Genomic DNA, 26,147 nt, shown 5'->3' with positions numbered 1-26,147 from the left:
CCACTAGATTGCTGGGAAATTTCACAAGTGCCTGCTGAAATCTATTACATTTATAAGGTGTCCATAAATTGTCTGGGATGGGCTATGCTAATAACCTATGAAGGTGATGGATGGCAGCTCATCTTCCTTAGACCAGGAATTGAGTCAGAACTACCTTCTTTAGGGTCCACATGTTAACAACATGTCAGTATGTACAGTTTACCTTAATACCCTCACACAAATTTCATTTAAACACCCACAAACGCCAGATGTGAAAAAAAAGCCAAGTCCAAAATCCTGTTAAGGCATAGCCATAGATCACCGCCTATATATGTATCATACAACTGGATTCATGCAGCACACTAAATATACCATACAGTCGAGTGTGTGTGTATCACAGACACATCTTCAGATCAATTTCACGTCACACCGGGGCGCTGAAAGAACAAAGCCAAGTAATGCCGGCCCTTTTCCTTTTGCACTTCTACAATCTTGACAAAATTGGTTCTCCAGCCCTGCTCCATACATGCGCGCGCGCCCCCTTCACTCTATGGTTGGAAGACCTTTCTGGGCTAGACGAGGAAAAAGGCTCCTCTGTTGTTCTGTCCATTCTCTCCACATCGAGACGACGCAACGTCTCGCTGACCCCTCGCTCTACGTCTACAAGGACGCTTTCCCCCGACCGAGCAGGGACCGGCTCCACAGGGCCTCTCCGTTCTCACGCGAACATCTCTATGGTTAGAGTCCCACAGGAAACCGGAAGCGCCGCGGGCCTTACAGTGATGCGAATCGGCTGAGGCGTCTCTGAGGCCCGGCGGGTGTCTTCGGAAAGATCGTTAGGCTGAGGGACAGAGTGCGGTCCCCATACCGAAGCCACTGCAGTAGCAGCAGTCGCCTCAGCCGCCATGGCTACCATTCTGGACGAGTACGTGGCCTCGCTTTCCCACTCCACCTCCTCGCAGCAGAGTCGTGTGAACCTGGGCATCCCGCACACGGGTAGGAGAGGAGAAAGGGCCGGGCTCTGGCCGTCTTTATATCGCCTTTTTTCCTTTGCTGGTGGGCTTACGGGCTTCTCCGCGAAATGGGTTCCGTGTTATCTTGGTGTGCAGCCGCGGTTGTCTCAGTCGAATTGTGTACTACGTGGGGCCTTTCCTGACACACCCACTCTCGGCGTTTCAGAAAGGGACGCATTTCACTAAAGGGGGTTTGTTTGGCGTGCTTTTAAAGTAAATTTTGGATTCTTCCGCTATTTTTTTTAATTTAATTTAATTTTTTTTTTTAAAAAAACGGATCACGAAGCTTCAGGCGGCATTTTTACCCTGATTTCTCTCGGAATTAGCTCTGTTGAGCTGCTGCTGAGCGTCAGGAGTTGCTTCGAATTGCTCTGCGGTCTTGGAAATTACGCAAAACTTGATGAACGGTTTTACAAGGTGCTGGTTTAAATCAGCTCGTCCTGATAAAAGCTGACTGCAGGCAGGCTTAATTGCATCCCCAAATAATTATCCGGTCACTTACAAATTAAAAATTTGGAAGATACTATCTAATGTTTAAATCTAGACCAGGGGTCTCCAACCTTGGCAACTTTAAGCCAGGAGGACTTCAATTCCCACAAAGCCAAGATACTGAATTCTTGGTCCCATGAAATGTTCAAGTTATTATGCTGCAGTCTTTTTTGTTTGGGTATCGGTTAGTTCTTCACTAATGCTACCTAGCGGAATTAAAAGTATATTAATGCTTCACTAATGCTACCTAGCGGAATTAAAAGTATATATATTTACTTAAGGGCTTTAATAAGTTTGTTGTTTTTGCGAAAATAAATGCATAAGCCTTGCGGAGAGATGAGCAGCAAACAGATTTTAAAAACAAATAAAAATAAAAGAAATAACTGATTTCTACTTAAATTCCTGGTTAAATACTTAGCGGTTAAATACTGTGTTTTATATTTATCAAATTGACTTTCCCTGTATCAGGAAAGCACCAGAGCATTGGGATAGAATCCATTAAAGCCAGAGCAGATACCTTAACCAGTCTTTAGATCCTAAGTAGAGTATCCATGGTACAATGGTCTAGACCAGGGATCTCCAACCTTGGCAACTTTAAGCCAGGAGGACTTCAATTCCCAGAATCCCCCAGCCAGCTTTGCAAATACACAGTATTTAACCGCTAAGCATTTAACCAGGAATTTAAGTAGAAATCAGTTATTTCTTTTATTTTTATTTATTTTTAAATTTTGTTTGCTGCTCATCTCTCCACAAGGCTTATGCATTTATTTTCGCAAAAACAACAAACTTATTAAAGCCCTTAAGTAAAGATAAAAATATTTACTTTCAATTCCGCTAAGTAGCATTAGTGAAGAACTAACCGATACCCAAATAAAAAAGACTGCAGCATAATAACTTGAACATTTCATGAGACCAAGAATTCAGTATCTTGGCTGCGTAATAGTGTTGCATATTCCAAATCACTAGCCGGTGAAAAATAGTGCCAAGTTAATGCAGAAATGTGACCCAGGGAGGAAAAAGTTAATAAAACCACAAGTAGTAGGGTTGCTCAATAACTGTTTTGTTAATATGATTCATCTTGGTAGAAAGGATTATTTTTCTTTGGGATAAATTTGTTAAATTATTGCTCCTATAGTTTAGAATTAATTAAGAATTGGAATTAATTTCTACAATCTTTTAAAAAATGTTATGTCTAAGCAATAATAAAGAAAAAATGCCCACTGTTCTTTAGATTGTGAACCTTTGCATTTTTTTGGCTGCCTGCTACCTGCTGGCTTCTTTAGGTGTGCACAATATATACATTATATTTCTTGAGTGCTTGCTTTCAGTTGGAGTGCTTTTGTTGCATCCATTCCATTTACTCTTTACTTTTGAAGAAGCTTGCCTCTGAAAAGCAATGAAGGGTAAAAATTATGCTGTATGGCATATTGCTTTCTTAATTAAAAATGAGAGAGAGAAAGAGAGAGAAACTTCAGAGAGAAAAAATATGCACATTTGCATTGCTGTACAAAACTATTTTTTCAATTAACTTATTTTTAGATATTTGGTATATTAACATCATTACTCTGTTAACGCTTTGGCATTAGTAACATTTGTTATAATCTGTATTCTTGATTGGGGGTTTTTTTCTTGTTAACTTAGGATATATATATATATATATATAAACTCACTCTCTATATAGTTTAAATTCAAATCAGAAGTATACTTTTTGGTCAGAAAATGAAGTGCCAGAATGTCCCCTTAAAGTCCCCTTCTTTTTGGTTGTGAATGGATTAAATGCATGTGCATGTTATTTTAATGTCCCTGTAGCCTAGTGTTACTTTCTCCTTAGCAAACAGTTTAAGAAGTGTGGGGGCAATAGGATTTCAGCTTTGATCTTTAAATGTCCCAGACAAGATTGGTACAACTCCTTCCTGTCGTCTTCTATTTCCCACTCTCAGATGAATTTCTCATCCTTTTCCTTCCTCAGCTTAGAAAACTATTTGTTTGTTTAATTTTTAAAGAAAAATTATATCCTTGCCCTTTACCATTTTCTCATAGTGGTCTGCAGTGCAACATCTGGAGAATAACAGCTGGCACTAAAATATAGTTGAAAGAGCACTCAAAGAGATCCTGAGGCAGATGTACAAGGCCAATGAATTCCATAGTCTTACTCCTGTTTTGAAAAGGTTCATTCTGTTTCTCTGTCTTATTCAGGTCATTTCAGTAGTAGAGGCTTCAATTGCTTCCTGTAGTATGTAGGATAATAGTCCTTCTGAAGTTATTAGGTAATTTTAAAGGAGAGTAAATAGAGGTAGAGAATTTACAACCATTCATTTAGTGACCATTTGAAGATACAACGGCACTGAAAACATGACTTAGGACCATTTTTCACACTTAAAATCATTGCAGCATCTCCATGGTCACGTGATCAAAATTCGGCTGCTTGGCAACTGCATGTATTTATGATGGTTGCAGTGTCCTAAGGTCATGTGATTACCTTTTGCAAAGCAAAGTCAACAGGGAAGCCAGATTCACTTAAAAACGAGTTACTAATTTAACTGCACTGATTCACTTAATAAATGTGGCAAGAAAGGTCATATAATGGGACAAAACTCACTTAACAACAGTCTTATATAGCAGTGGAAATTTTGGACTCATTTGTGGTCATAAATCGAGGACTACCCATATGATAGTTGGGGAAAAAAAGAAGAAATGGAGCCAACAACCTAAGGTTTATGATACTTTACAGCTACACAGAATTTCTTCCAATTCTTTAGTATTTGTTTCACCCCTTTGAACAAACAAATATAATTAATGGGAAGTTGAAACTGTTCTATTTAAGGCAGTGTACCCTTCTTCATATTAAAGAATTATTATTGAAGGCAGCCACTAGGTGGCTATATGATATGCCAGCAGGACCTTTCTTGGGGAACTTCTCAAAAAAGAATTGCTTGGAAAAATGAAAACAGTTTGCAAATGCTGAAACAGGGATTTCTTTCTGGTAAAATGAAAAACAAATTTAAAGTACATAACTTTAATTGCAAAAAAAAAAAAAAGACTGCTGTGGTTTTTCTTTTTCTTCTGAATAAATAAATATTACCAGTAAAATTTTCCCAGGCTCCCAATTCTGCATAAAAGTCCCTTTCCAGTCCCAGTGAAACTGCTATTATTTTACCCACAAGTGGTTGTCCCTTTCTTATTACTTATCCTGTGGTACATTGGGCATATCCTTTTAGCAGACATTATTTAAAGGGTTTCCTTGTACTTTGTATATTTGTAAGAAACGTAAGCCTAGAAAAGTGGGCATATGTGAAGCCATATGTGGTCTCAAAGCTCTGATGGCATCTATTTGTACTTGACCACACATTCTGTTTTGTTTCATGAGGATTATGTTATGTTCCAGTTTGCTTGAATGCAGTGAGTTTCTCTCTGATCTTGAGAGATATATTTGCTTTGGCAAAATTTTGGAAAAGACTAGAGTTAAACCTACTTAAATTTCTCAAACTTTATAATATAGGTAGCCCTAGACCTACAACACTTTATTTAGTTCAAAGTTACAATGGCACTGAAAAAAAGACTTACGATCATTTTTCACACTTAGGACCATTGCAGCATCCCCATGGTCACATGATCAAAATTCAGACTCGTTTATGACAGTTGAAGCATCTTGGGGTCATGTGATCACTTTTTGTGGCCTTCTAACAAGCAAAGTCAATAAGGAAGCCAGATTCACTTAACAACTGCAGTGATTCACTTAACAAATGTGGCAAGAAAGATTATAAAATGGCACAAAATTCACTTAACAAATGTCCCACTTAGTAACAGAAATGTTGGACTCAACTGTGGTCGTAAATCAAGGGCTACCTGTACATGTTCCTTCTGCTTAATAAAATCTCCTCAGTGGTACCCTGTGCTAGGAAAGTGTAATATCAGCTTAAGGGGTGTGTGCCATGTCACGTCAAAAGTAATTGTAAAAGGTTAAGTGGGGCCAGGATCAACCTTTGGAGCTATCTGGGGTTGTTACAAGGTGGATGCCTTAACATTATATTTTAATATTTAAAACATCTATTTTTTCCTCACTCCATTCCCTATTATGCCAGAATGGAGGAAAAGAATTGGATCAAAATCAGTTAATAAAAGTAATAGCAACTAATTAGCATAAATGGAGGTTTCATTTTCTGAGACTAGAATGAGGGCAGGAAAATCTTGTAAAATCTTGGGTTGTATTGCTGTTTGATTTTATTTTTTAAGACCTTTTGATTTCTTTCATGCTTTTAAGGATATGTAAATGCTCGCCTGGAAAAAGAAACACCAATTTTTAACAAACAGAGAATTGACTTCACACCTCCCAAGAAGATTAATAGTATGATTGTTTCATCTAACCAACTGTGTATGAGTCTTGGAAAAGACATAATATTTAGGTAAGCACTACTTAGAAGTTTCTTTACATATTTAGAGACCATCTCTCAAAAGAAATTAGAACGGAGTTGTCTCTGCTTTATTAAACATAAAAACATTAAAGCATTAAAAAGGTGGGGAAATCAAAGTTTGAATCGGACTGTGATAACTGCAAGATTAGAGCCCGTCACATATTTGCATAATATTTGTTTTGTAAGAATATCCTTTCTCTGATTATCACTTCATGGATATGATATATTTAAGGAGAGCCTTCCTTTCAGATCTTAAAAACAGGGCAGGCTTATATAGCTAGAGAAGCATTCTTTCAGATTTTGAATCTAAAGTCACTTAGGACTTTAAAAATAGCCATGGAGACTTTGAATTAGTTTGGAAAAAGTTGGAAACCAATGCAGAGTTTGTGCCATCAGTCTTAATATCATTCATTTCGCTGCACCCATTGACATTATAGCAGATCCATTTTGATGCCCTCCCTCCCTCCTTGGGTTGACTCTTGGTGATTGGAGATGTCTCCGCAATTTTGTGCATAGTTAGTCATAATACACTAGTTTATTTGAGCTCATTTGGAAGGTTATCAAAAGTCTCTGTGCGGCATTAGTGACAAGAGTACTGTACATTCAGGTATATCTCCAAGTTTCATGCTTAAATAGAAATATATGCTGACCCAGGACATTGCTTTATGCACCTCTGCCCTCTCCTTCAGACTATGTATACACTTTAAAATGGCTGATATTTTCGTTAATTTCTTGTACCTTGCTGTGTGAAAAATGTAGCTTGCATCCTACCCACACTTGGAAAAAAAAATACTGACTGTATTCCTGGAATTAAAATCTTAGAATCTAAATCTGATATTTTCAGCAAAAAAAGAACCCCCCAAAACAAATCAACTTGTACCCAAATAACGATGGATATATCCTCTCTGCCTCAGGCCCTGAAAAGCTTCTGCCAGTGAGAGTAGATTATACTGGGCTAGATTTTAAAAAATAACCTAGTATTAAAGTAATTTGAAATGTGAGAGACAACAGGAAGTTTTTTCCTGGTTTTATGGAAATGTTGAGATTGTCAGTTTTCATGACTGATTTCTGAGTTCTTCATATTTTGAATAAATTGGTTTTTTTATATTTTGTATTTTATTATTTTACATTTGGGCTTATACAACATACTAAATTACGCTAAAAAGAAAATGGATAGATTGTCTCATTCTCTGCATCTGGGGAATTCTGTAATTTTCTTGCTTATTGTGTAAACTAGACGGTCACATTTGACCGTGACATTACATATTTGAGCATAACATGTTATGCAAATATAGCAGTTGTGTTAATCTGTGTTTAAGGTTACTCATTGCTGGAAAGAAAAGAAAAATTGGCTACTGGTTACCTATAGTGAAAATAATATTAAATGGCCCACTAACTGCATGTACAAAAGTAAATACATATTTTTTATAATAACTTGCCCTCAGACCATACTTTAATAGTCATCAAAATTACAGAAATTATACTGGGAAAGTGGACCCAATCACTCCCCTGGGGAAAGCATTTCCTAGCAGGGGAGTACATGAGTACCAGATGATGAACTTCTGGTAATGGGGCACTTTCCAAAGGGCTCCCCGGCTCATTCAGATAACTAGGAAAACTATCAAGACCTATCACTCAGATAGGTTCTGTGCGGTTTATTATTGCTATTAATAGTATTTGTGCCTCAATAAAATCATAGATCATTGATTGTGGCAGTTCTTAGTCTCATGATCTTTGTTGAAATGAGTGTAAATTTACAAAAAGCAAAATCTATTTTGAAAAAATATTGCATGAAACTGTCTTCATAAACTGTTTTATGACAGTGTTTCTATCTCTTCCAATCTTTCAAGAATTTGTTTTTCTCCCTTTTTACGTAGACTTGACGTAGCCAAGGCTGATGAGCCCAATCAGGTTGAACTTGGACGAAAAGATGAAGCCAGTGTTTATAAGCTTTTCTTGGACCACACAGGTAAGAGGATAATAGGGATTGCAGAAGGCTATTTGATATTTTTGGTAAATAGTATAAATATTGGATTCTGACTATTTGTGTTTTATCTCAGTATATATTTCTCTCAGAAAAATCTACTGTTTTGTTTTCCTAATGACTTTTTATAGATATCAAGCTATTGAAAACTGGATGCTGACTAGCATAGATGAGCCTTTAAAACTATCCAACATGAAAAATATAATCCTGAATATTTCTGAATATTTGGGGGCTTTGAAATCTAAATTCATAGCCTTCCTCAAACATCCAAGCTCCATGTTTGGTCTTTCCTGTAATTCTAGATTAATTCCTTTTTATCCTCTTTCTCTATAGGTTCTCATCTTATCATCGCCCTGAATAGCAGTGAGTGTCTCTACTTGAACAGAAGTACTCAAAAGATACGGCTTCTTTCCCGTTGGAAAGGTCATTTGATTGAAAGTGTGGGTTGGAATAAAATTTTTGGTACAGAGATAAACACTGGCCCCATTTTGGTTGGAACATCACAAGGCCAAATATACGAGGCTGAGATTTCTGTCACTGAAGGCAGTCTCTTTAGTACTAATCTTGATCAATATTTCCGCCTGATTTATACCTTGGAGGAGGAAGCTGGTCCTGCCCCAGTCTGTTGCCTTGAAATAGAAAGAGGAGTTGATGGGAAATGGTTTATCATTGCCACCACTCATAAGAGACTTTTCCAGTTTGTTGGCAAGATTCCGGAAGGGTCAGAGCCTCAAGCCTTTGGCACCATATTTAGCATGCCTGAAGATCATTTGCCTGGATTTCGAGAGTTTCCGGCTAGTCTTGGCTACAGTGAAATTGCATTCTACACTCCCAAGCTTCGTTCTTCGCCCAATGCTTTCGCTTGGATGATGGGTAATGGAGTCTTGTATGGTTCTCTGGATTACGGACGTCCTGATTCTGTTCTGAGTGATGAGCAAGTGTGGGAATATCCTTCTGATGTAGACACACTAGCCAATAAACCCATCTCCATAGTGCTCACCCAGTTTCATTTTCTGCTGCTTTTTCCTGATAGAGTGAAGGCTGTATGTACTTTGAATGGGCAAGTTGTCTTCCAGGACGTATTCCTAGAAAAGTTTGGCTCACTAAAGCGTATGATCAAAGATCCTGCATTTGGACAAATCTGGATTCACACCGAGAAAGTTGTGTTTCGGTATAACATTCAGCGAGAATCCCGTGATGTGTGGAAGATGTACATGAATATCAACAAATTTGATTTGGCTAAAGAGTACTGTAAAGACCGCCCCGAGTGCCTAGATATTGTGCTGGCAAAAGAAGCAGAATACTGTTTCCAAAACAAGAGATATCTGGATAGTGCAAAGTGTTATGCACTGACCCAAAATTACTTTGAGGAGATTGCTCTTAAGTTTATTGAAGCTAAACAGGAAGAGGCACTGATGGAATTTTTGATAAAGAAACTGGCTAGCTTGAAGCAGTCTGAAACAACACAAATAACTCTGCTGACAACTTGGCTAACTGAACTATATTTAAATCGCTTGGGAGTGCTGGAAGGGGATGGGTCACAGCAAGACCTCTATGAGAAGACCAAGGAAAACTTCCGGAGTTTCTTGAGTAGCCCCAAAATCAAAGACTCCCTCCGCAACAATCGATCAACTATTCATGAGCTGTTGGCAAGTCATGGGGACACAGACCACATGGTATACTTTGCTGTCATAATGAATGATTATGAGCGAGTGATAGCCCATTACTGTCAACATGAAAATTACAACGAAGCATTAAAAGTCCTATCCAGAATCAAGAATGAGGAACTCTTTTACAAGTTTTCTCCAATTTTGATCCAGCATATGCCCAAGAAAGTGGTAGATGCTTGGATTGAAATGGGCAAGGACTTGGATGCCAAGAGGCTAATTCCTGCTCTTGTCACCTACAGTCAGAGTGGGAGTACCCAGCAGATCAATGAGGCCATTCGATACATGGAATTCTGTGTGAATGAGCTAGAAGAAACTCAGGAGGCCATTCACAATTATTTGCTGTCACTCTATGCTTTGTGTCGGCCTGACTCATTACTGTCCTACTTGGAACATGCTGGAACCTTCGCTGACAGTATCCATTATGACCTGAAGTATGCACTTAGGCTTTGTGCAGAACATAGCCACCACCGAGCTTGTGTTCATGTTTATAAAGTTATGGAGATGTATGAAGAAGCTGTTGATCTAGCTTTACAGGTGAATATGCTTCTGTATAAATAACAGGTTGCCTTAATTTTTCTCCTTGAAATTTCAGGATCTCTTAAATAATCATCTAAAAAGCTAAAACGGTAGGCAGGATCAAATGTTGACTGAAGACCAAGAATAAATTAGGAAAGTACTGTTGCATTTATTGGTTAGAAAGTAAACACTATTAGAACAGATTCTCTAATATGAAAATTATCTTGCTGTATTAGGCTTGTTTACAGATAGCTGTTGACTGAAAACTACAATTGAGCCTGGAATTCTGATAGTAAGTCATTGCAGTCAAATCATGTAACCATATGACTGGACTTGATTTTATGACTGTTTTTACAATAGTCATTAAGCAAATTGTGTCATATAGTGGATGTAGAAAGTCTACACACCCCTGTTAAAATACCAGGTTTTTGAGATGTAAAAAAATTAGATCAGGATAAACCAACTTCAGAATATTTTCCTGTTTTAATATAAGCTATACAATTCAATTGCAAAACTAAAAACCTTTAGGGGAACAATTTTAAAAATACAATAGTGGGATTGCATAAGTGTGTGCAATCCCTTTAATATTTTGTTGAAGCACCTTTTGAGTTTATTACAGCATTCAGTCTTCTAAGACAGGAGCCTATCAGCATGGCAACATCTTGCCTTGGGAATCTTCCTTGCAGATTTTCAATTTGATTCAGGTCTTTGGCTTGGCCATTCCAAAACTTTTGATCTTCTGGTGAAGCCATTTTTGTTGATTTAGAGGTATGCTTTATTGTCATGTTGAAAGGTAAAATTCCTCTTCATGATCAGTCTTTTAACAGAGGTTTTGTGCTAAAATTGACTGCTATTTGGAGCAGCCTATAATTCCCTTCACCTTGACTAACGCCCCAGTTTCAGCTGACGAAAAGCGGCCACAAAGCATAATGCTGCCATCACCATATTTCACTGTGGTGGATATGGTGTACTTTTGGTGATGTGCAGTGTTGCTGGGTTTTTTCGCTAAACATATTTTTTGGCCAGCCAGTTCATCCTTGGTTTCATCAGACCATAACATATTTTCCCACATGCTTTTGACACACTTGATGTAGGTTTTTGCAAAATGTAGCTGGGCTTGGGTATTAATTGATGGCAGGTGTGTACTGATTACTATCTACCATCAGCTTGATTGTGGTTAATTCTGAGCACAGCCATATCTCTCCTTATAAGAGGTGTGCATATTTATGCAACCATATTGTATGTTTTTTAATTATTTCCCCCCTAAAATATTTCAGTTTGTTTTTCAATTGAATTATAGAGCTTATAAATTATATTAAAGGTAGAAAATTTTTTGAAGTGATTTATCTTGATCTGATTTTTTTACACCTCAAAAACCTGGGATTTTAACAGGGGTGTGTAGACTTTCTATATCCACTTTAAATCTGAATCTAGCTCATCCAATGGCAGAAAACTGCAAAAACATCACCAAATGTGATCACATGAGCGCAGGATGATGCAATCGTTAATACAAATTGGTTGCCAGCTACCCGAAATGTGACTGTGGAAGTAGTGAGCCAGTTGTAAGTTTGATCATGGGTCATAAATAACTTTTCTGAGGTTGCAGTAACTTCAGATAGTCATTAAACAACTGTTTGTAAATCAAGGACCTCTAGCCAACTTCATCTCAACAATAACTAACATTGTTCATGGGAAACTCATAAACAGAGATTGACGGCACGGTTCAGATTAGGAATTCCCCAGCAGAAAGGGATAAAATGAGTTAAGGGGGAAAATGTTATTCTCCCACAATTTTAGGTTTGTTGCATTGTAGAATGTCTGATCTCTAAAATGATCTGCCACTACTAAAAACATCATTCAGTTTTGGCTGAAGATTATGACATATATCTATAATATCTCCTCTTGTATCCCGGTGTTGTTGCTTTCAATATTATCTCCCTCACACTTTTTCAACAGTGTTGTTTATGATAGGAGATAAAAGGATAACTCTTTGCTTTTCTCTTTTTTCCCCACTTCTTTCTCTTTTTTTCCCCTTTTTAAGGTGGATGTAGATATGGCAAAATCCTGTGCAGATCTTCCTGAAGAGGATGAGGAGTTAAGAAAAAAGCTGTGGTTGAAGATTGCTCGTCATGTTGTACAAGAAGAGAAGGATGTTAAGAAGGCCATGGCTTGCCTTTCTAGTTGCAATCTGCTGAAGATTGAAGATGTGTTGCCTTTCTTCCCAGACTTTGTCACCATCGATCACTTCAAGGAAGCTATTTGCAACTCTCTAGAGGCCTATAACAAGCACATAGAGGAGCTGAAGACAGAGATGGAGGAAGCCACCCAAAGTGCTGAAAGGATCAGGGACGACATTCAGGAGATGAGAAACAAATATGGCTCTGTTGAACCACAAGAAAAGTGTGCAGCGTGTGATTTTCCACTTCTAAACCGTCCTTTTTACCTTTTTCTTTGTGGCCACATGTTTCACTATGATTGCCTTCTACAGGCAGTTTACCCAAACTTGCCTGCCTATAAGCAAGCTAAGCTGGAAGACCTTCAAAAGAAGATGCTGGCTGCAAGCCAGCCTTCCAAATCCCATCACCGCCATAAGGATACAGCAGATACTCTTAGTCAAGGAAAAGGTCAGCCAAGTCGAGAACAGACAAAAGCTGACATAGATGATATTGTGGCAGCTGAATGTGTGTATTGTGGTGACATAATGATCCGATCCATTGATAAGCCTTTCATTGAGCCAGAGAGATACCAAGAAGAGATGCAGAGCTGGTTGTAGGATATGAGAATGAAGCTGCCTATGAAGCATGAAAGTTGGCCGATATTCTCCCGGTATTGTAAATAGGTTTGAAAAAGCACTATACCTGCTCTTTATAAACTGATTGTGAAGAATAGATGGTCAGTGACAATGATTGTTTTACTAAACTATTTGTCTAATATAAATTTAGAGGCATTCGTACCTTAAATACCATATGGATTTTTGAGAAACCAAATTAAAATAACATATATGTCTGCACTGTACCCATAATTCTATAAATAATTAGAGGTGAGGATACCCAGCTGCATAAGCTTACCCTGTTTTCATGCAAAGAGCTCCCTTTGTTCTTATTAATAGATACACAAGGTCATGTCCAAATATATTAATCTATCAGGGGGAATGGACCCTATTAGTAAATAGGAGAATTGGGGAATAATGGAAATGAGGAAGATAGTGCTTCAATGTGCAAAGGGAAGTCTTCTCATATGACATTAGATAAAATTCATAAATGATAGAAATTATGTACGAGGTCCCATTTCTGACAACATCCCAATTGTATATTGATATGGCAAGGAAGCTTTCCAGCATGTAATTTTCAGTCAAAGCATGCAAAAATGCTATATTTTGACTATTGTCCATTGAAATTATCTTGTACTTTTTCTGGGTTTCCTTGAAGATTTAGTTGGGTAGCTGCAAACTCTTGTTTGCATAACCTACAGCACTATGATTGAAAGCATTCTGTGTTTTCACTTGGTATTTTCTATTGCATTGTCATTATTGTCATTGTTACTTCCATCTGCATATTTATCTGAATTTCTGGCATTTAAGACAAAAAAAATAGGATCCTACATGCCATGAGCTGTAAACTTTGCAAATGATTCAGATAATTTATGATTAAACCGGAACATTTAGTTACAAGAATGGTTGACAGTAGGTTTGGAACTAAAAGTTGATTCATCTCTCTTTTAAGGAGTGTGATGTACAGTGTACAAGAGATTTAGGTAACGGAATGCAAGCAAAGGAGTAGTTAAGAGGGACTTTGTATCTAAAACCACATTTTCCGTGGGCACTGGTTTCAAATTACCGTGCCTAACAAGTCACATTATATTTGTATCAAAAGATTTGTCTGCTAAAACACCTTTAATGGCTATGAATTTGTAATTAATTATGCTTTTTGTGCTTAGCTGCCTATTAAAGAGTCCTGAAATTATTGTCTAATGACTTTCTATTGTGTACTTTGTCCTTGCTTTTTCGCCATTTCTGCTGTGAGATTGCTAACAGAGTCTGGTATTGTAAATTGTGTGACTACTTGGCGTTAATGTGTCAACCAAGTGGTGGATTTCAACAACCCGTGGTGAAAACTACCACATAGCATGATGTATGAACATACATGTTCTTACATAGCTCACAGTCCAGCTAAGACTACCCCACCTTCTTTTTTTGCCTGAATACCTGGTTTCCTCAGAGAAGTTGTTTTCTGGTAAGGCATAAACTAAAAGTTTGCACTTCACTACATCAGCTCTGGCTTGTAAGATTTGTAAGTTTGTAAGATAAAATTCTGTCTCTCTTAAAAATTGCTGTGTCAGGAGATAAAATATGAGTAGCTGTACTGTATTATTTGCAGATGAATCACTGAAGAATCACTTATTGCTGCAATGTTAGCGTATAATGCTAGAATATAAGCTAGCTTCTTGTTGGTTCTATCAGTCACTTCTGATAAACAATTTCTGCCCAATGTTTTATTTTGAGTTTTTATTGTTTAATCTCTTGTATTTTTACATGAATGCTACTTTTACAGATAATACAAATTACTAGACCATTTATTACTAAATTTGTGGTATATTAAAGTAGAATGTGATTGATACCCAAGTAAGACACCTTTGTTTAATGGCAGCCCAACACTCATGTAGCCAAATTAGGAACAAATGGGATATTTAGGAAGGCTGCAAGGCAGAAACGTTTTATGAACTGTACTTCTGATGTTTGGGACAACTAAATTCCCTGTCGTATTTGAGTCAGTGAGAACAAAGTACTTGACCATATCTACTATTTAAATCAGCATAAACCCTTCAATATAATTTTAAAGGATAAATTGGCAATAACTTATTAAATAATATTATACAACAATCAGAAATACATAACAGATTTTTATTATGTCATATATGATACAATAATTGAAACGGTTTTTGAACAAAAATAAGGTTCATGTGGCTGCTGCTCATGCATTTCTCCTGAAACCCTTAACTTAAAATATAGAATAACAGAGTTGGATGGGACCTTGGAAGTCTTCTAGTCCAACCCTCTGCTTAGGCAGGAAATAAATTTATAGTATAGATTATACTCATTTAGTGACCACCTCATTTAGTAACTTCGCAGTATTGACAACGTAACTTCATGACCTTTATAATCTTTATAATCTTTATAATCTGCAAAGGAAAGTTGAAGTAAGATCATAAGCCCAGTCACAGTTTCACATAGCAATTGCTTCACTTAATGACCAATTTGCTGGTCCTGATTGTGGTTGCTAAATGAAGATTACTTATACCACATTGAACAAGGAATAAAAAGAATAAAATCAGCCTCAGCCGTTAGGGGTCACTGTTTTCTTTAAGACTGTTTTCTTTAAGACCGTTTATTTTTGATACAACACCCCCCATTTTATATGCTTCATTTGCATGCAAAATATTCACATGTGGAATCATATGAACTTAAGTTTGAGCAACGTTTCCAACAAAAAGGAAGAACAAGTGTGACCCTTGATAAAACAGTATTTACCTAAATTGACCTACAGTTTATTTCAAAGTGACATTTATGTGTGACGTTTTGAGGTAAAAGAAGAGGAACTTTCCCTCAAGCTCAGACTGTGGTGATTTGGTGGATTTGTCCATACATACTTGGTGGCAATACCAATAAAATAAACTACTAAGTGACTGCAATGTGTATATCTTGGGAGGGTTTATGCTGGCTGCTGATTTCAGTTCATAATGGGAAGAAGTGATCATTTAAAGCCAAAAAAACCTGTCCATGGGCCGTTTATGTATTCGGAAGTTTCATGATAATGTTAATTACAAGTAATTTAACACTCAGTGCTTTGTTCATTCTTTTCCTGTTCATTCAGCCTGCTGCCGTTTCTCATTTCAAACACTCGAGAGATACTGTGACACCTGAGCAAAGGTGTTGGTATAGCTTATCAGCTTATATAGGATCTCTGTCCATCTTTAATTACCTTCTCTAAAAGCACTGAACTCGGCTGTCAGCCTAAGTCTGAAGATGGTGCCCAGTGCAGATATTTTTTACCACCGTCATTATAACAGGCTTGCTGCTGAACACAGGACTATATAGCAGAACTTACCACTTTAGTAGCCTTAAAAAGAAAAAGGATAGCATTACACCCTCCTCATTCCGCTGTTTAGTCCCAAAGTATATATAAAATGACCTGTTTGAGCACCAGTCCTGTTTCTGACCTTGCTTTTAGTTGTGTTTCTGCCTGCCAGATGTTCTCCCCGCTTCCTCTCTGTTGCTTTGTTGGAAGCAGGCGAACCAGCCGACCATTTCCACCTCTTTCTTTGCCCTTCCCACCCGCAGTTCTGATGCTTCCATCCTGATCCACTTGCTGCCTTGGTAAAGAAATGCTACCCCTATTGAATTCCACTAGGACATCAATTTTTAATATGGGAAGAGCAAGTGGGGGCAATGAGTGAAACTCTCAAATTGAACTTAGGAAGCCACAAAGAAAAGAAGGAAATAATTCTGAATGAGGTGTGTCTGATAGTGGAGGCCTGCTGGCTTCTTTGTGGCTGCATTGTTTTCCAATAATACAGAGGTGAATTGAGGGCTTTATGCACTGACGCACCAAGAATTGTGTGTTTCAGCCTGCAGGTGCCCTTTATTGATTGTCATGAAAATTAGAGCTGAGCAGGAAGACAGTTTTATTCCTTCCTAAGTTGGCTCCCAGATATCTTTGGTTTTCATTTGACAATCATTTTTTACAAGTTACAATGGACTGTCTGTTTGCTGACTGATCTCTTTAAAATGGGAAGTTATCAACATGGGAAAAATAAAAATAAAACCTTAAATTCTTGACTTCTGAAGTAGCTTACTTCTCTTCCAAAAAGTACAGAGCAACTTGTCATGGGAACATCAAATTGTGTTTCATAAATTAATATCAGAACTTCCAAATTGACCATCACTCATAAAGATAATTGTCTTAATTCATGCACATGATTTTGATTATCCTAATACAGCTGCTTTTCTAAGTTTGAATATGGTACCTTTTAGATTAAAACTCTATTTTTTTCCCCCCAACCAGCTGTCTGGGAATCCTAGTTTGATGGTTGCTAGGCTTGGGAAAATAGATTGTTAGTATTCTTGCATTGCAGAAAGATCTAAAACTAAGGGTATGTGTGTGATTAAGGCCAACATGATAATTCATGCAAGCTGGACTGATCAATCAGTGGAGTTCTACTCAAAATAAGCATCTTTATACTTAAGCATGTTGATCAAATTGTCTTATTGCACAAGCTATATATGAGTTTGGAAACCTGGATGAATGATTGACTTGCGTGTAATTAACATCTAGTAAGTATGTGTATGCAGGAGTTCTGCCCATTTCACTTCCACACTTTTGTGCATTTGTGTGAGATGTAACCTTTGGATAATTAGAGTTAATCATGTTTATTCAGCCTAAGCACTTCCTTGGTAATAAGTACTGCTCCTTAACCAAAAAGTCTTAGGATTAAATGTTAATAGATGATGCATAATATCAACAAGCCTTATACACTGTACAGCCTTATACACTGTAAGCCGCCCTGAGTCTTCGGAGAAGGGCGGGGTATAAATGTCAAAAAACAAAAAACAAAAAACAATCTAATGTTTTTCTGTGATCATGTTATTCTGGCTAATTTGAAAAGACTGGCAGTCCTCAGGTTAAGAACAAGTTCCTAAATTTGACTTTAACTTGAATTTTATGAGCTAAGTTGGAACTCGTATTCACAGACTGCTGATAACTAAAAATGCTGGATGCCATTCTCCTTTGAGCTGATGAACCCGTGGCTTCAGCAGTTCATGAAAAGGTTTGTCGGCTCAAGGACAGTGGTTTACGTATGGAATAAAATATTTAAAACTTGCTTATTTTATATTTATTTATTTATAATTACATTTCTATACCGCACCATCTCCCGAAGGACTCAGGGCGGTTTACAGCCATATTAAAATACACACACCAATACAAATATAAATATAATAAATAACAATATGTAAGAACAATTAAAATCAAATATTTAATGGCCGAATCACTAAAACGGTCAGGGACCGATTTAAAACCCGTTTAAAATTTCACTAAAATATTTCTTAGGCTAGTCCCGCTCGGTGAAATAATAAGGTCTTCAGTTCACGTTTGAAGGCCCGGAGGTCGGGGAGTTGGCATAACCCCGGAGGTAGCTCGTTCCATAGGGCCAGTGCTGCCATAGAGAAGGCCCTCCCCCTGGGGGCCGCCAACCTACATTGTTTGGTCAACGGCACCCTGAGGAGGCCCTCTCGGTGGCAGAAGGCGGTCTCGTAAATACCCCGGTCCTAAGCCATGGAGCGCTTTAAAGGTGGTAACCAACACTTTGAATTGCACCCGGAAGGCTTAAAACAACAATATGAATCCATGTATCATTTTAAAAAACATTTTCAAAATATTTCCTTCCATATCTGCATCGGCTACCAGTTAAGAGCTTAACTACTATAGTTTTCAGATACTTTCAAAGTACAGGTAGTTCTCAAATTACGACCACAATTGCGCCCAAAATTTATGTTGCTAAGTGAGATATTCAAGTGAGTTTTGCCACATTTTGCAACCTTTCTTGCCACAGTTGTTAAGTGAATCATTGAAGTTGTTAGGCTAGTAACATGGCTTCTCCATTGACTTTGCTTGTCAGAAAGTCGCAAAAGGTTATCACCTGGGACAGTGCAACCATCATAAATATGAACCAGTTGTCAAGTATCTGAATTTTGACCATGTGACCATGGAGATGCTGCAACGATCATGTGAAAAATTGTCATAATTTACTTTTTTCAGTGCCACTGTAACTTTGAATAGTCATAAAATGAATTGTTGTAACTAGAGGACTACTCATAACTGGTCCATATCTCAAGCAGTGTTTATCACACTTGGCAATTTTAAGATATGTGGACTTCCAAAAATCCCCAGCCAGCATCTAGTCTTGTGGTCAAATAGATATTTAAACCTGGATCTCCCTGGTTCAAATCCAGTATTACACTATGCTGACTTATCACACATCTGTCAGGTTCAAGGCTGTTATGAACAGATGGCAGAAAGCATTCAAGATAATACTTTAAAGAAAATGAGGAAATCAATAATGTGAGCTGATTTGCATTCACTTCCACCTAGGTTTAAGGATTTTTCCTCCCCTACTTTTCTAGGCATTGCTTAGAAGAAGCAACTTAGAACTAAGGAGAAATTTCCTGACAGTTAGAACAATTAATAAGTGGAACGACTTGCCTTCAGAAGTTGTGAATGCTCCAACACTGGAAATTTTTAAGAAAATGTTGGATAACCATCTGACTGAGATGATGTAGGGTTTCCTGCCTGGGCAGGGGGTTGGACTAGAAGGCCTCCAAGGTCCCTTCCAACTCTGATGTTATGTTATGTTATGTTACTTTAGAATTGAAATAGAATAGAAATAGAAATCATAGAATAGAATGGAAAGGAATAGAATCTCCATTCCCACTCCATTTGCTGGTTCTCTGAATTGCTCAAAATTTCTGCTACCGGTTCTCCAGAAACTGTCAGAACCTGCTGGATTTCACCCCGGTCTGGTAGATAAAGCATCCATTATGAATACCCTCCAAAGAGCGAAAAATTGACTCTGCTTCCTCCAGTGTTACATCATCTGCAGACCTCAATTAAAAAAAAAAAGTTAATAAAAGGAAGATTCAGATCCAGCCTGGAAACAATTCTCCACCAATGGAGGAGGTTCAAGGCTGATCATGTACCACTTCAGTCTTAGGCCAATGTTGCTTCATGGGTCAGTTTCAAGAGTGACCAATATAAAATGATGCACAGCGTAGAAGTAATCTTATCTTTAAAACAACAACACACAAAATCTAGATTTAGATAACATCTGTTAGATGATCTCTAGTATTGACTTGAATAATTTCTCCCTGTTGTCCAGCCAAAAAAAGAAGTTCTTAAAGAGACAAATAGAATCTAATGGGATAAATTCTAACTGGATAAATTCTAACTGGATAAATTCTAACTGGATAAATTCTAACTGGATAAATTCTAACTGGATAAATTCTAACTGGATAAATTCTAACTGGATAAATTCTAACTGGATAAATTCTAACTGGATAAATTCTAACTGGATAAATTCTGGACATAAAATTGTGCACTTCTGCAACATTCAGTGTGGGTCCTGTTTCATGGATTCAGAGATTCACCCAGTTCATCTAGAATCAGCTCAGAACTCTACTTACTTGATTTGAGGCATCAATCTTTATTTCAAAAATCAGATCTTCCTTCCTTCTCTTGACTATAATTGAAAATCTACATGCTCTTCTCTTTTGCACAATTGGATGAAATAAACAGGGTCATTAATCAGTAATGAATCTTGATAAATTTTAAATAGACATACATGGGTTTGTATTTTAAAAGATTAAATTGTTTTCTTTTCTGAAGCTAATGGTACATACAACTTCAATGGTATGTAATATATGTCCATGAATCCACATAAAACTGAATAGGGAAAAGTACTGGTTGGCATCAAATGTTGTATAGGGAAACTATAACAAAAGTAGTTAATGTTTTAGCCATTGGTATGAAGTAGATATGGTGCTGCAGTCCTGTAAACAAGCAGAATATAGAGTCTCAGCAGTTTTCAGTGGCTTCTTCTCCAATCTCTTTATTTCTCTAACTACAACTTGACTATGTCTTGGCATGCTTGACTGATTTCGTAAATCCTAAGCAAGATAAAAGCAAGCAAGTCTGCCTGGGATTCCTAATTTGTGAAAAATGAGAATGAGAGGTTTCTGCTAAAAGGTTTATTGGTTCTATGAACTGTAGATTTAATTTCCTGGTATTCTTTTCAGGTTTGACGTTCTGCAAAGCAAATTATAAAAACAGGAAGTGTCTCAGAGAACTAAGCTTGAATCTCTACCCCAGCAGGAGGCGCGGGAGCAGAAAGAGGATGATGATCTTAAACGTGCCACTGAATTAAGTCTACAAGGTGAGATGCACAAACAAAAAACTGATATAATTTAAAAAGCATAATTTAATTGTTTAGAGTAAGGGTGGAATTTGCTTTTGCAATACAAGTAAACTCTAGTGATCGGCTCTGAATACACAGCATGTAGCCATTCCTCTCTGCTTGAAAAGTTGACATAGGTGGCTGTACAGAACCCCCAAATATTCCCAGAATGTAATTTTCTAATTTCAGTAAATCTCTATGTTACCATTTTTATTTTAAAAGAGCTACTGAAATTTGCAGGCAAAATATGCTAAAGTCTTTCACATTTAAAATCAGTTTATGTGTTAGTTTGGTGGCATCTTACTTTTTAAGTTAGTGCAAAAACATTTAAAAACTACATTTTTGGAAAGAAAGTTTTCCCCTCATAAACTGATCTGTTTGCATTCTAAAAATCTTAACTTTGTACCTATTGTATATTTAATGCTTGCTGTTGCTCTGAAGATTTAACATAGTAGATTATTTCCTTTAATAAAGAGAGGTTATATATTTTGCATTTCTAATGAGACAGTGTATCATGCACTGGAATGTAAAGTTTTGTCATCTCTGTTTTACGTACAACATCAGGAATCTTATGCAGTATCCTTTTCATGCTGTTTAGAGTTTAACAGTTCTCTCCTGGATAGTCTTGGCTCTGATGATGACTCTGGGAATGAGGATTTTCTAGACATGGAGTACTCTGAAGCGGAAGCTGAGGAACTGAAAAGAAATGCTGAGGTGATGATCTGGGAAACCAGGGGAAGAACACTAGCATGTTTAATAGGTGGTAAATGCTTAAGCAAGGTTTCGTGGCTTGGATAGTTCAGTCTGGATAATATGGCACACTGGATCATCTTTATTTAGCTATCTCAATGATGATCAACAGTGAGAAACAGTGAATTGTTGCTAAAGTGAAACATCAAATGTGTTTCCCTCATGCCCAAACTGAAAAGCCTGGCCATATTTCATTCTTCCTGAGAGTAAAAAAAAATCTTGGTTTGTTAGAAGGTGTACATTTCACAAGTTCAGTGCAGTTTCTGTTCTGTCAGGGAGTTCTATATTACTCCATGTTTGTAAAAATTCATCCTTGGCTGTCCTGTTTTTCACAATGGAAGGATTGTAGTCATGAGAATTAGAATTGGGGAAAAAACATGAAAATATTCATTGGAAACATGAAGTGACTTTTCTCAGCTAGTTAAATTTGTCTGGATAAGGATAGCTTGGCTTTGGCTATCTGGCTACTGGCTCTACCCTAACTTCCATTGGTGGTATAATAATAATAATAATAATAATAATAATAATAATAATAATAATAATAATAATAATAATAATAATAATAATAATTGTTATTGTTATTATTGTTATTATTGTTATTATTGTTATTATTGTTATTATTGTTATTATTATTATTTAATTTATAGACCACCCTTCTCCCGAAGGACTCAGGGCGGATAACAGCCACTATAAAAACAAAAAACAACACATACAATGCTAAAAACAACCCTTAAAAAACTTATTCAAATGGCCAATTTAAAATACAGTATCAACCCTATAAAATTAAGAATTTAAAACCCATATTTAAAAATTCAAGCCAGTCCAGCAAGGCGGAATAAATAGGTTTTAAGTTCACGGCGAAAGGTCCTGAGGTCAGGTAGTTGTCGAAGTCCAGGGGGAAGTTTGTTCCACAGGGTAGGAGCCCCCACAGAGAAGGCCCTCCCCCGGGGGCCGCCAGTCGACATTGATTGGCTGACGGCACCCTAAGGAGTCCCTCTCTGTGAGAGCGGACCGGTCGCTGGGAGATAGACGATGGCAGTAGACAGTCCCGTAGGTATCCCGGTCCTAAGCCATGGAGCGCTTTAAAGGTAGTAACCAACACCTTGAAGCGCACCCGGAAGACAACAGGCAGCCAGTGCAGTCTGTTCAGGATAGGTGTTATGTGGGAGCTCCCTCAATAACCCGCGCAGCCGCATTCTGGACTAACTGGAGTCTCCGAGTGCTCTTCAAGGGGAGCCCCATGTAGAGAGCATTGCAATAGTCCAAGCGAGAGGTAACGAGAGCATGAGTGACCGTGCATAGGGCATCCCGGTCCAGGAAGGGATGCAACTGGCGGATCAGGCGAACCTGATAAAAAGCTCTCCTGGAGACGGTCATCAGGTGGTCTTCAAAAGATAACCGCCCATCCAGGAGCACGCCCAAGTTGCGCACCCTCTCCATCGGGGCCATTGACTCGCTCCCAACAGACAGCTGCGGCTGCAGCTGACTGTACCGGGGTGCTGGCATCCACAGCCACTCCGTCTTGGAGGGATTAAGCTTGAGCCTGTTCTTCCCCATCCAGACCCATACGGCTTCCAAACACCGGGACAGTACTTCGATAGCTTAGTTGAGGTGGCCTGGGGTGGAAAAGTACAGCTGCATATCATCAGCGTACAGTTGGTATCTCACCCCAAAACCACTGATGATCTCACCCAGCGGCTTCATATAGATTTTGAACAGGAGAGGCGAGAGAATCGATCCCTGCGGCACCCCACACATGAGGCGTCTCGGAGTCGATCTCTGCCCCCCTGTCAACACCGTCTGCCTCCGGTCAGAGAAGTAGGAGGAGAACCACCGATAAACGGTGCCTCCCACTCCCAAACCCTCCAACCGGCGCAGCAGGATACCATGGTCGATGGTATTGAAAGCCACTGAGAGGTCTAATAGACCAGGGCCGAGGAATAACCCTTATCCCTGGCCCTCCAGAGATCATCCACCAACGCGACCAAAGCCGTCTCCGTACCGTATCCGGGCCGAAAGCCGGACTGGAACGGGTCTAGATAGACAGTTTCATCCAGGTACTGGGGTAGCTGACATGCCACCGCACTCTACAACCTTCGCCGTAAAGCGAAGATTAGAGACTGGACGATAATTTCCTAAAACAGCTGGGTCCAGGGAAGGCTTCTTGAGGAGAGGTCTCACTACCGCCTCTTTCAAGGCTGCGGGAAAGACCCCCCTCCCGCAAAGAAGCATTTGTAATCCCCCGGAGCCAGCCTCGTGTCACCTCCTGCATGGCCAGCACCAACCAGGAGGGGCATGGGTCCAGTAAACATGTGGTGGCATTCAGCCTTCCCAGCAACCTGTCCATGTCCTCGGGAGTCACAGGGTCAAAACTATCCCAAACGGTCTCAACAAGACGGGTCTCGAAACTCTCACCTGGATCTACCCAATTTTGATCCAATCCATCCTGAAGCTGAACGATTTTATCGTATAGATAACAGTTAAACTCCTCAGCACGCCCTTGTAATGGGTCTTCCCGCCCCTCCTGTTGAAGGAGAGAGCGGGTCACCTGAAACAGGGTGGCCGGGCGGTTATCTGCCAACGCAATGAGGGCGGAAACGTAGGAACGTTTCGCATCCCTCAATGCCACTAGGTAGGTCCTATTATAGGACCTAACTAGTGTCCGGTCAGACTCAGAACGGCTGGATCTCCAAGCACTCTCTAGGCGTCTTCTCCGGCATTTCATCTCCCTCAGCTCCTCGGAAAACCAAGGGGCTGGTTGAGACTGACGCCGGGTCAGAGGCCGCAAAGGCACAACATGGTCCAAAGCTCCAGCCGCGGCCTGTTCCCAGGCCGCGACTAGTTCTTCAGTCGTGCTGCGGGCCAGATTCTCGGGAAACGGCCCAAGCTCCGTCAGGAACCTTTCTGGATCCATTAGGCGCCTGGGACGGAACCAACGTACTGATTCCGTCTCCCTGCGGTGGTGGGTAGCGGTCAGAAAGTCCAGACGAAGGAGAAAATGATCTGACCATGACAAAGGTTCGACAACTAAATCATTTAAAATCAGATCATTAAGCTCACGCCTACTGCTTCAGTGACTCCATCCAGCCACCTCATTCTCTATCGTCCCTTTCTTCTTTTGCCTTCAATCTTTCCCAGCATTAGGCTCTTCTCCAGTGAGTCCTTCCTTCTCATTAGGTGGCCAAAGTATTTGAGTTTCATCTTCAGGATCTGGCCTTCTAAAGAGCAGTCAGGGTTGATCTTCTCTAGGACTGACTTGTTTGTTCACCTTGCAGTTCAAGGGACTCGCAGGAGTCTTCTCCAGCACCAGAGTTCAAAGGCCTAGATTCTTTGGTGCGCAGCCTTCCTTATGGTCCAACTTTCACAGCGTACATTGCAACTGGGAAAACTACCTTCTACTAACAACTACCTTCGCTACCAGTTCGCAAATGTGAGCACACACGCCTCCTCCACGCATATGCAGAGCTTTCTGCACATACACAGAGGGTCAAAAACGGATGTAATGACATCTGAGTGGGTGGGCGGAGCCTCCTGCTACCAGCGCTACCCGTTTGCCCAAGCAAGATAGAACCAGATGCATTTCACCGCTGCATTAGAGTCAGGTAAGTTTGACATTAATAAATAACTTGGGAATATCCAAGTTGGTGAATCCTTGGTGTTCATTTCTTTGTTTTAAACTATGCTTCCAAGAAGAAAAGAAGTTTGTTTCTTGAAGAATTTGTGCCTAAATCATATCACTAACTCTTTTTCATGTGCTTCCATAGCCCATCTCCAAATTTAAAAGATGGGGTTTCTTCTGTATCCAGAAACTGCCCCCTTAATTTCAATTACAGATATAATCTAAAGATACAAACTTTAGCCTGGTGGCTGATTTAATTTTACTGCCTGGGTATGTGTTGAGGGCTGACCTGAGAAATGTTCTGACTGCAAGGATGGCAAATGTCACCAATTGAGAGTAATTCTTGACGGATGTACTCAGCCCTTTCCTAATTCTGGGGAAATTTTCAAAGCACCATAAGCGGAAACAACCATCTTCTGTAATTTAAAAGAAGAAAATGATGCCCCATTTTAGTGAAAAAGGAAGTAGAATGGCATGGGGTGGGAAGATGGTTAAAAAACTAACTTTGTTCTGCTTTTTCGTCTACTATACATTGAAGAGACCTAGTGCAGTCTAAAGTGAGAACATATCTGGCTCGATCAACTGGAACTCAAGTTCACATCTGAGCCCTTAGATGGATTAACTGAGTAGCTTCTGTAACTGCTTATAATTATGTGTGAATATATTGGTTTGAATTTCTCTCAGTTTGTCTGGTGTACAAATTTTATTTTT

General features: G+C 38.9%; 1 protein-coding gene and 1 long non-coding RNA gene across 3 annotated transcripts; both read left to right on the top strand.

Annotated features, from left to right (window-relative positions):
* The first annotated feature begins 300 nt into the window (after nt 1-300).
* On the top strand, nt 301-14,033 carry VPS18 (VPS18 core subunit of CORVET and HOPS complexes). Of its 2 annotated transcripts, XM_058162073.1 has the most exons (6): nt 823-975; nt 3,522-3,649; nt 5,743-5,884; nt 7,771-7,862; nt 8,211-10,081; nt 12,105-14,033. In XM_058162073.1, the coding sequence occupies exons 3-6, from the start codon at nt 5,829-5,831 to the stop codon at nt 12,834-12,836; spliced, it is 2,751 nt and encodes a 916-aa protein (XP_058018056.1). In that variant the 5' UTR covers nt 823-975; nt 3,522-3,649; nt 5,743-5,828; the 3' UTR covers nt 12,837-14,033. The 2 variants fall into 2 exon arrangements, with proteins under 2 accessions (XP_058018055.1, XP_058018056.1); XM_058162072.1 differs by lacking the exon at nt 3,522-3,649 and having other exon boundaries at nt 301-975.
* A 6,946-nt stretch (nt 14,034-20,979) lies between these two features.
* On the top strand, nt 20,980-22,402 carry LOC131189621 (uncharacterized). Its single transcript, XR_009153087.1, has 2 exons — nt 20,980-21,046; nt 21,666-22,402. It is a non-coding gene; the product is annotated as an uncharacterized LOC131189621 (long non-coding RNA).
* Nucleotides 22,403-26,147: the final 3,745 nt, after the last annotated feature.

The sequence above is a fragment of the Ahaetulla prasina genome, chromosome 1, assembly GCF_028640845.1.
Source record: "Ahaetulla prasina isolate Xishuangbanna chromosome 1, ASM2864084v1, whole genome shotgun sequence".
Taxonomy (NCBI): Eukaryota; Metazoa; Chordata; class Lepidosauria; order Squamata; family Colubridae; genus Ahaetulla; species Ahaetulla prasina.
This window is presented reverse-complemented; position numbering and strand designations above follow the sequence as displayed.

Bases quoted from the DNA above. Each gene is read 5' to 3' on its own strand.
- VPS18 (XM_058162072.1), top strand. From the start codon at position 885: ATGGCTACCATTCTGGACGAGTACGTGGCCTCGCTTTCCCACTCCACC. The intron at 5,885-7,770 runs GTAAGCACTACT...CTTTTTACGTAG, and splicing joins GGAAAAGACATAATATTTAG to ACTTGACGTAGCCAAGGCTG. The intron at 7,863-8,210 runs GTAAGAGGATAA...CTTTCTCTATAG, and splicing joins GCTTTTCTTGGACCACACAG to GTTCTCATCTTATCATCGCC.